This window comes from Fulmarus glacialis, unplaced genomic scaffold (assembly GCF_000690835.1).
Source record: "Fulmarus glacialis isolate BGI_N327 unplaced genomic scaffold, ASM69083v1 scaffold16052, whole genome shotgun sequence".
Taxonomy (NCBI): Eukaryota; Metazoa; Chordata; class Aves; order Procellariiformes; family Procellariidae; genus Fulmarus; species Fulmarus glacialis.
The window spans coordinates 1-11,220 of record NW_009197335.1 but is presented as its reverse complement, the minus strand read 5'-3'; the positions used below and the strand labels follow the sequence as shown (position 1 = coordinate 11,220).

The 11,220-nt window shown below is 38.8% G+C and overlaps 1 protein-coding gene across 1 annotated transcript in view; it reads right to left on the bottom strand.

The window, feature by feature from the left end:
• The window catches only part of DNAL1 (dynein, axonemal, light chain 1), a 10,368-nt gene extending 1,687 nt beyond the window's left edge, over positions 1 to 8,681 (bottom strand). The window contains exons 1-6 of the mRNA XM_009572510.1: positions 8,649 to 8,681; positions 5,651 to 5,760; positions 4,923 to 4,978; positions 3,026 to 3,081; positions 1,649 to 1,775; positions 1,091 to 1,237 (exon numbers count right to left, since the gene is read on the bottom strand). Of these exons, the coding sequence (XP_009570805.1) occupies positions 1,091 to 1,237; positions 1,649 to 1,775; positions 3,026 to 3,081; positions 4,923 to 4,978; positions 5,651 to 5,685 (421 nt within the window). The 5' untranslated portion in view covers positions 5,686 to 5,760; positions 8,649 to 8,681. The remainder of the gene's footprint in view (positions 1 to 1,090; positions 1,238 to 1,648; positions 1,776 to 3,025; positions 3,082 to 4,922; positions 4,979 to 5,650; positions 5,761 to 8,648) is intronic.
• Positions 8,682 to 11,220: the final 2,539 nt, after the last annotated feature.

Genomic DNA, 11,220 nt, shown 5'->3' with positions numbered 1-11,220 from the left:
AGCTGCAGTAATGCTTAAGAAACTAAGGGTCTAACCTTATACTAATAAGGTTACTCTCTGCCCATACAGATACTTGCCCTATTTCATTTTTTGTTTCGCTCTCAAAATGTTTTCTACTACAACAGCAAATGGACTACTGCAGGCCATCCTCCGTAGCAGTACACTTCTCTCAGCAGGCTTCCACTTCCCAAGAATTCTTACTACTCCAGTTGATCTGGCTTTGATTTCCCATCCATTGCTCCCTGTACTGATGCTGTCCTCTTGCTGCCATCCCTACACTCGTACCTTCCCTGCTGTTACTCTGACTCTTCGTTAGTGTCACCAGTCCTGCTCTCCTCTTCATTGCTTTAGTAAACAGCAGCTAACAGTGAACATCTAACATCTCCATTAACAGAAATTAACATCTTTAAAAACAGATTTTAAAATTACCTCACTTTTAGTCACTGATCAGGACATGCTTTAATGTATTTGTGATAAAAAGGAGAGGAAAGCTTATAAATTGGGGCTTAGTGTGGTGACAAGAGGGGGATATTCAGGCATTTAGGAAACTTGCATGAAGTTTTGCAAACTTGCCCCTGCACCAGAAGCATAAACATATCCCTGTGTATCCCCATTCCCCCTCTTTTGCTGGGGAAAACTGTAAATCAGATTTTCTCAGAAAACTGTAATTCAGTGTGGCAGATGAAAGCCTTGTTAACTTATTTAATGCTAAACATTTAACTATATAGTTACACAAGTCAACATGTGAACTCCACAAGAGAACTTCAAACCAGTATGTTTCAGTTCCCTATTAGTTATGTGCTAAAACTATTTGACTGGATAACTTCAAGAGTAAAGCGCAACTGTGGGCTGCATGACCACTTGGACTTAATACTCCAAAATCCATCAAACACTTTCAGAAGATCCTGCAGCCAGGGCTGCAAAATTCAGCTGCCAGAAGTTAAGCCTACTTCTGAATAACTCCAAAGAGAGGAGGGAGGAATATTACATGGGCACACAGATGGATTTCTGAGGTTATGATTCATTTCCCCGTGGTTGTCTTTATATTAAGCTGTTAACTCAGACCAATTGCCTCATGCCCCAAACTCACCATCCAGCTTTTTCAGCTTGGGTACCCGTTTGGTTGCTTCTTCAATCCAATTGTTCTTCTGATCAGAAGCATATTTCTCTTGTAGCGGATTGCCTACAAACACCAGATCCTCTAGTAATGGCAGCTCTGCCAGTCTCACAAACTCTGCTGCAACCACAAAGGTGAAAACACCAACCAGATTGTGGAACACGGAAAGTACATCTGCACCAAACCTTCCTTTCAAACTCAGTGCAAACATAAACAGCATGGGATACAACAGGATAGGGATTGCTTGGGCTTGAACTGGTATCAGGTTAAAGAACAGGTATGCATTTTAAAAGAAGTCCGAGAAAGATGATTCAAAGAACAAATTCCATTGGGCTTAGAAGTTAAATTCAATATTCTAACTATTTTTACTCTCTTGCATGAGTGGATATTTAAGGGATTCAGCACATGTCTGCAGGCTTATCAGTGAGACTTAAAGCCGTGTAACATACAGAACTATTTTTTACTTGGTGACTTAACTCATGCATTCACCATACTACAGGAGAAGTTCCAGAATGGAGAGGTGTGGCTTACCCCAGTCTTTCACCAAATTATTTGACATATAAAGAACCTTCAGCTTCTTCATTACACGGATACCCCTCAGTTTCTCAATGAAGTTGTATGAGATCCACAGCTCCTCTAAAGTCTCTGCAACTGCCTCCTGGAAAATGACAGGACTACTCAGGTAAGCGGAAGTATATCTTCCTTATTCTTCAGATTCTCTCTTCACCCCCTACAGGTCACCTCATGTGAGGAAATACTAAGGTATATTGGTCCTCATTTCCTTTTAAGCAGGTCCCTAATTATGCATGACAAATACTCATGGGAATTAAGAGCAAAGGATCTGAAATATATTTAGGAGGACAGAAATCAGAATATTAGAATAAGACACGGAATAGCTGACGGGAGTAGTTGTTCTTAAGGCATAAGGGCAGAGGAGATAAATTCGGCTGCTTGTGCACTGCAAGTATACATGAAGTGAATGCAATTCAACAACTACTTTGGGGGTTATACAATATGAGGGAATGATTCATTTCAGGTGCATGTATGTTTGTACCTGTTGGCCAGAAGTTGCTTTCATAATTCTCTCAAAAAAGAGGTTTTTTTAAACCAGCCATTACACATTGACTCTGCATTTCACACTTAAGAGATATGACATCTCTGAAGGTGGGAGTAGCTTTGAAGAGAAACATTCTGCAGGAGAAACATACAGTATCTCTTGAGGAAGAAAAGAATTTCTATATTAATTAAAAAAAAGTTGATTGAAAAAAAGTTCTTCTGCCCTTAATTCAAATGTAACAAAATCGATCCAATTTTTTCCTCAACAAATTTTCCCCTACCTGGTAGACTTCGTCCTGCCATCTCTTCCCCTAAAGCCATATTGCTGCGGGTGCCAGTTAACATAAAAAGGACAGACTCTCATGAAGTGTGTGTTCATAGGACTGCCAATATTTGTAGAATCATAGACTCATAGAATCATTAAGGTTGGAAAAGACCTCTAGAAGCAGCATAGCCTTAAGTATCTTCAGGTAGAAATTCCTCATGCAAAAAGGAATTATTTTCATGTAAAGCCAGTGGAATTGAAAGGGCTTTACAGACAGACAGACAGCAGTTTTCAAATAAAAGTTCTGCTCATCTTTGTCAAAGACAATGAAATCACTCTTTCTAAAATCCTTTTATGTAGTAAATTAGCCCTGAAGAATCTTCAAACATGAAGAGTGTTTAAACAAAAAAAAAGAGAAAGACTATCTGAAAATTCAGAAGCAATGTGAACAGATCATAGTGAAAGGAGAAAATAAATAGTTAAGCAATAATGTAAATTCAGCACTGTTATGAACATAGGGGAATTATCCCACGTTCTAGACAGCACTCCATTTTGTTAGCGAAGAATTGATACTAAGAAGCGCATACCAATCCATTCAAGTTCTTGATGTTATTTCTTCCCAAAGACAGAATCCTCAAATTTTCTGTAATAGATAAAAGGAAGTTTATTGTTAATAAATGGGTTTTTTTAAATATAAGAAGATGCTGTAAGTCAGGTAAAACACCATATTCTACTTAGAAACAAACTGCACTCTGAACAGGCTGTCTTAAGAAAGAATGACATAACAGAAACAAAACCTCCTGACATACACAGACCATCAGGAATGGATGCAGCGGACAGCTCAGAAACACGCCCATGAATACAAAGTTGCTCATGTGTAGGTTACCTAGTTGAAATTCAGTCCAGATAAATACTGAATAAAAATGATTATTTCACCTTGCACCTGAACTCTAACTGCTAACTTGCTAGTTTTGATCTTACATAGTTCATACCCGTTATTCTTCAGGCAAAAGTAGTTCCACTCTTATTTTAAGGCAGCAGATTTGATGTCTATAATAGAGGGAAGAAAGATCTCCCTCATGGAACATTTACACTCTCTAAAACACAAAACTAACACTTGTTGCTGTCATCTAAAACATCTTCCTCACATGTACGGATACAGGGGTGTGATCCTTTACACAGAATTATCTATTTGACATAACTACAATATCAGGCATATACATTAATACTAATCTTTTCCATCTGAAAAGAGCGTAGATGCTTAAAAAAATTTCTCAGCTTCCTCTCTGCAATAAGCAAAAGCAAATATGTAATAATTACTGGCTTGTTTTTCATAACTATAAGCACTGCTTTCTCTCTCTTTCACAGAAGCCAATAGAGATGGTGAGTTCCTCATATTCTGTACCTTTAAGAGATAGGCCACGTAGTTCTAGTTTGTCTGGCTTGACGATCAAATATTTGGTACAGACTGGATGTTTTGATTCTACATTTTATTAATACGAATATTTAAGATGCTTTAAAGGCTTTTAATGTGTTATCCCACTAAAAAATTTCATTGCTTTCACGTTTATATATAACTGCCTAATTAATTTTTGCTTATGATAGAGTTACTCAAATTTAAATACTACAGTACAGTTATTTGGAAAGACTACTGGAATATTTTTTCCCTGATTAGTATTTGCAAATTAGTTGAAATCTGAGCATATTACGAAAACAAATAAGTTCATCAAACTCCTTGAGAGCCCCATTGGTGTGTAGTTGGAGAGGATGGGATTCCAGGTTCCTTGTGTGTCCCCCTGGCAGTTTGACGGGGACAGAAAAGCCTGGAAGCTCCAGCCCAAAACCTGCAGCTTTTTGCCAGCCTCATGCCACAGAGTCAAAGTCTTGAGGACAGACCACTAAGACTTCGGTCCTAAATTCAGTAAGCCAATGAGTTTCAAGCTGCCCATGAAATAAAAGTTCAGTTCCACTTCTAGACAGATGGCACGCCCCTTTCAAGTAAGAACAAAATCAATCCAAATCCTCTGCAAAGTGGAATGGCATTTTTCCATCCAGATCTACGACACTCCAACCTCAGTCCAACCAATACCACAATTACAGAGTTGTTGATCTACAGACTGTCTCCATCATGAGCACGGAAATCGGTCATTAAATCACTCTAGAACTGATTAGCTTTTGAATATCACAACTCAGGCCCACTGGAAGTTACCAAGATGCTTTCTGAATGGATTTTTTTTTTTTAAACTTGCACAGTGAGACAACTGCCAAGGCTAGTGCACAGGGAAAGATGCTTTAATACACCATTATTGCTAAACATGCATTCTCCAGTAAGACTCGTAATTTTAAAGGTCACTTGTAATTTTCTAAGAGGAAGAAATTAAAAAGGTTAAGAATAGGTATAAAGCTGAACACATATAATAAATTATGGTGTACGTCCTATCCAACCAGAAAACAAACATAATCAATGACCGGCTTGTCACTTACTTAGGCTGTTCAAGTTGGCGATTCTTTCAATGCAGTTTGTAGACAGCGATAGTTTCCTTTAAAAGCAAGAATAATCAATTCACAGTGTACAAGGGATCACTATATCAGAAGAGTTCAACATCCAAATGCAAAAAATTGCAATTTGCAAAAATTGCATTAGAAATAATTGTCTATTCTTCTCTCATTAGATGGTAAACTAACTGGATGTGTAAACAGACTCAAAATATCCTCAAACCATCAAGACTTCTGCAACTTTATTTAGCTTCTGGGAAAGTACCATGAGTTAGTTACATGACATATTGGATTATCTTTTTTATGCCTAGCCTTGGCAAATGCATGGATATTTATTTCTGAAATGGCTCTAACTTCTTTCTGAAAGTCCTGGTTAGGTCTCCTTTTTTTGCATAAATGTGCCAGTTAACCAATAGACTCCAAACACGGACCCGTAATTATATGCCGATAAGCAATATACCGATTTTCTGGGGACAAATATCAGTACGCTAAGCTTCCCTAACATTTTCTCAGTTAAGTGACAGGGATCTTACAATTAAAAAGTGGAACTGTGTGTGGAAAGAGAAACTTAGCTGAGAAAAAGAGAAAGCTGCTGCTTTGAAGGCCGCACTTAAACATAGTAAACACATATTTGCACACCAGACAGCAGAAAAACTGAAAATTAATAAAAAGCGAAGAGAACGTTTGGTTTCCAATTTGTTTTTAACTGAACTTACTCGCAGTTAACAAGCGTGGAGAGAGATTCATCCATCCTCTCTACAGGAGGAATCTGACCGTACAATTTCACCTCCTTTGCCTCTGAAGCCTTCTGGCCATTTTTTTCTTCCTAAAGAAAACAGAAGGTGAAGAAGATGCTCACTGCTACATGCAATTACTAAAAATTATTACACTAAAAAATTACTATAGAAGTGATTACCATAGAAGTAATTCCAATATATTACTAAAAGATATTACTGAAAAGAGAAAGCATTTTGAATACTGTTTATCAAGATTTGTGCTGATGTAGCATAAAGACAGGAAGGCTAGCTTATTTTCAAGATATTAAAAGAATTTATACATTACACATGTTTTTTTTAAAAGTTGTGTTACACTTGAGCAATTTAATTAAGGCGTCCTCTGCCATAAAGAAATGGAGAAGAGATGGAGGTTTAAAATTTGGAATGAAGGTACTTCCATGGAGACTGACATACAGGAGCCTCAACTAGGGCCAGTCTGTAGCAGAAGCCAATTCTTAAAAGCTCCGACAGAAAAATCTCCTTCCCACTTCACCCAGGAAACTCAGAACTCACACCTAACTCACGACACCAACTGAACACGGGGGAGTGTGTTTTGGGGGAGAACCTCAACCGATTTACAGTTAAGAATCTAAAAAAAAAAAAAAAATTTCTAATTAGCCATTAAAAAAGAGTGGGGGAAGATTTCACACTTTAGAGAATACAGCAAAAGACAAATTTCCTATTTACAATCTAGATTGATAATTTTCTAGATTAAATACTTTATAAAGTTCAGAGCTTTAGAAAAATGGTCATAACTTCAGCATTTGGGTTTATTAAAAAATATAGTCTATTAAAGCTTTTAAAATTCTGAAGTGATGGCAATTATTGACTAAACACTTGGAACAAGTATCTATTTAGGTAGTACCAACAGTTTTGACAGCTGCCTCCCTGACAGCACAAAGGGAGCATTTTGTCAATTCACTCAGCGTTCAGTGGGAGGACTGGAGGTCCATTAACAAAGGAGAAATCTACTCGGCGATTTCAAAACAAGGACTCTTGTTTTCTCCCCCATTTTTATGCAGCTACTGAAAAGTGAGAGAGCTGAGATCTGGCCTGGGTTATATGGCTACTTTGTAACGAAATGAATTGCGTCCCAGAAGTCTTTAAGAATCCCACAGCACAAGATCTGGTTTTGATAATGTTATTTTCTCTCTTACGTACCGAAAATACTTCAGGCAATTTAATTTAATAAAAAATTAGCATGTTGCCTTGTGCATTTACTTATACTCCAGTTTCTGTACAAATTCAGTGTGATAGTATTTTTACTCATAATTAGCGATTTAGCAAATAAGCACGTCAGATGTTTTGCTAGAATACCGTGAATGTGTTCAAACTACGTCACTATATAAATGTGAAACTTCCGTTTTCTTTTCCAAGAACAACACTGTATCTATTTGCATTTATACTTAGCTTATAATCTATCAGTTTATACCACAAATAAAAATACATTTTTTCTTAAAAACACGCAAGGGAGAGAGCCTCCAACACAGACTGTGGCCAGCAGTGAGTGCTTGCAGGAAGAAAAGTAATCCTGATTGCCGCGCACTTCTGGAAGAAAGGTCAGCTGAACGACCACAGTAAGCCACAGAGAAACCACAGGTAGAACAGACACTTTTTAAAGAACAGGTCACATGTTTGCTAAGTTGCTTTGATTTAACTAATGTCATGCTGACTTTAGGGCATAGGTAAACCCTTATGTCAAAGAGAAGGAAAACATCCGGAATGCAACACACCACCAGGTCCAATTTTACAAGTCACATGGACCCAGATTAGGAGTAGTAAAAGGAAGATTTAGACCCCCCCCTAATAACATGAACAGAAAAGCAAATTCAGCACTTCATGCCTAACGTTTATGGAAACTCACTGACACAGGTCTATTATCTCTAAGAGACATGTGACAGAGGAGCAAATGGAAAATAAATCTTTAACAGGAAACACGGAGTTGAGGTTTTGGAGGGCAGAAAAAACGAGGGAGGAAAAGCAAAATTTTTTAATACTCAGTTCACACCTCTAGTAATGCTAACGTCCGCAAGCTGTTGCACTCTAGTTCTTATTAGGAGAGCCAGAGTGAAGTTTGTGGGATATACCAACATAACTGAAAAAACTCTGAAATACTGAAGGTACTAAACAATGATAAAATTCAAAAAGGAAGTAGGCTTCAATTACATCCAGATCTTCTAAGACCAAAACATTTATAAACTCTTGCTCTAGCAGCTGGCCAGAATTAGCAGGAGAGTGCATGTATATTGAACAGCACACGTGTGCTCTAATCTAAAATTCACTGAGACTGGGGAAAGATTGTCACTGGTTTTACTGGACTGTGAACCTGACCCCAGAGCATCCTTTGAAATTACATCCGCATCCTTGCCACCAAACAGCTTTCTAGAAGGCTCCAAGACCAGGTCAGTCACCACCCCAAATGACTGTCTGTATTAACACAGTACTTTAAGAAGAAAAACAAGCAAGAAACTCATTCTGAGTTAAGCTTTGCACAATATGAGGGACCATATGTTAAAAGACAATAGTAGAAGTTTCGCTGACTTCAGTACAGTGAGAATTTCATACTTGTTTATTCTGTGGGAAGGACTACACTCAGGCAAAATGAACGGAGCATAATTAAAACATAAGACATCCCCAACTTTAAATCTCTTTGTAACCTCAGGCCTTCTATCAATGCATATTCAGCAAAACAAGGCAGGAGAGCAAAACAGACTCATCTTTACCAGCTGTACCAATTTAACAAGAACACGCAGAAAGTCCAACAGAACATATTATACTTCAATAATAACAAGGTTTTTACTTTGTGAAACTTCTTATAGCAGATGCTTCAAGCAAACATATTTCTTACAATAACTTTGACAAATAAATTTAGCTGAATACAGTCAAAACCCATGCCACAGAGTACTGCAAAGCAGCTAGATACTGTTCTAGTACTTACCCATTTGGCTAGAGCTTCTTTGATAGTTGTTGCTTTTGCCTAAAAATAAAACAAATTTAAATGAATATTCATTGCAAATTTCTAGTTGGCTTGTTCACTGCAAACCTATCTCCTCTCCCTTCTCTCTCCCTATCCTGCTTGTTTACCCTCCTCTACCACTTCCCTGTATTATCTTCCTCCAGCTGAGTCTAAGAAGCTGGAACCTCTCAGTGTCCTGTAATTTTATTTTCTGGAGTACTTGGTAGCATTTTCAGAAGCAATCAATTGGCTTCATGTGAGGACATTATCTTCCTGATCTTACTCTCTGCCCCGTGTGGAGCATGGATTTGGGACACTGCTTGTTAGCTTTGATGGTGAATTTCAATTCAATTCAAAGACATAAGAAGTTACTGCACTGAAAAATGTGGTCGAATGCTCTTAGAACCCCACACTTTCTATTATTGTGCATTAGCAACTTTCTGTCTGAAAGCAAGTCTGTGAGTAGGCAGAATGATACAGCCTCTTAAGATTCACTGAGGAAAATAAGATACATCTTGCCAAAAATCAAGAGCAATCCCTGGATTGTTTATGTTTGTTCTTTCCTAATCGTTTTATGTCGAACCATGTGATGTGAAAACATGTATTATTCAGTTAGGAAAAATCTGAGAGCTGCTGTACAAGGCTTTTTAAGGATTGACCCACTGACCAACTTTCTGTTGTCACCAACTCCAACTTTTCTGCCTCACATCAGAGTCTTATCAAAACCACATGATGATATCCAAAACAGTAGTATACAGAGAAACTCTGATATATCCTAAACATTAAACATATACCAAGATATCTTTCGGATTAAAAAGGTTTCAGAGACCAATCTTCACAAAAACTGATCAACAGCCTCCTTTCTACAAAAACAGGAGGACTCTAGCTTGGGCATCTCTATTGCTCTTAAGTGTAGCACTACCACATGTGGATAGAAGCAACCTTTCAGGTAATCAGGTACCAAAAAAATGACTGTAAAACTTAAAACCAACAAACTGACTTCCACCCAAAATCCTACAGGCAATCACCTCGGTCACAGAGCTTTAGTGTTGGGTACTTTACTCTATAGACCACTGGAAACTCTGGACCCAAGGGTAAAAGACAACAGTTGAAGCAGCTGCATATAAAAGAATGGCTACAGCCACTGAACGCCCCGCAACAGCCTAAGACCCAGCAACAGCAAGGACTCTGAGCATGCATCTCAAATATCAGTATATACCTTCATTTAGACATATATCACTGAGTGATCTCAGATGTTCCTGCTGCTTCCACCCATTGATGGGTATTCGTTTTAATCCTGTCTATACCATGTGATAACTAGCTCCAGGTCCCATTGCAGATGACCTGGCAAACTTGAGCCGTGGCAGTATCTCCTCTGTCTGCTGCAGATAAACACCTGCGTGACCTCCTCCTGTTCAGAAAATCACGTCCCTAGTTCCCACTCCAGCAGCCTCAGGAAACCCGATTAACAGCTACCAGTGTGCCAGCAAAAACAACTGGCTTCCAGTTAATCAGTTTTTTGGACAGGAACTTCATTGCATTTTCCTTAATTACGGCAGCCAATTGTTACGGTATTCGGGTACATGATCTCGGTCACTCATGTTGAAGATAGAAATGGATTTATATGACCAGCGCCTGCTTCTGTTTCAAACTCATGCCTAAAACTAGATTGGACTTAATGATCCATGTGAGCACAAAGAGCAGCTTCTTCCCTGACTTCTGCTGACTGGTGTCTCCTGTTGCAATATCCGATTTGGTGGAAATACGAAAATCAGCATAGTGGGTTATCTGGAGAACACGTATCAGGGACTGCGTTTTCTTTGAAGTGCACTTGAAATTTCTGTAGGTAAATCATAGTATCTCCTGCCAAGGGAGGTTACTTAAGGGAAACCTCCCTCTGAGAAGCCTATTTTCAGGGTTCCGCTACCTGCATATTGAACAATTTCCTACAGGTATTTAGACTAAAGAAAGTCATATTACTTAAAATATTCAAAATGCCAAGTGATCAATAGCTGAAATTGTCACCCTGAAGAGTCACCATCATCATGGCAAGAAGAAGAAACATAATACCTTAAGGGCAAAAAATCCCATCCCTGTACATATAGAAGTTGTAACAAAAGAAATATTTTTCCCCCCAAAACATGGCTGTTGGACAAGTATTTACAAAATTCAGACCCCCAAGAAAAAGTAAACCAGTGACACTTTGCCTTCATTTGCAAACATTTATTTGTATGTTAAATAGAGCAAATCAGAATTGCACAGCAACAGATACCAGGCTAATCACTGTAGTAATCGCAGATACTGCTGCCTTGAGAACACGTACTACCTCAGGTTTTTATATGACGGCATCCCAGACTCCGCACTACTTTGATCTATCCCTGAAATCCCCCCTTTCCATGGTACAGTAACAGGCCATAACTCCCCCGCCTTAGCCAACGCCCCGAGCACTGAGCTGCCTTCTGCCCGGCTGATGCCGTGCCCGGGCTGCTCGGCGCCAGAGACCAGCTCGGAGGAGCCCGGGCCGCGAAGGGCTCGGCTCCGCGCTGCCGCTCAG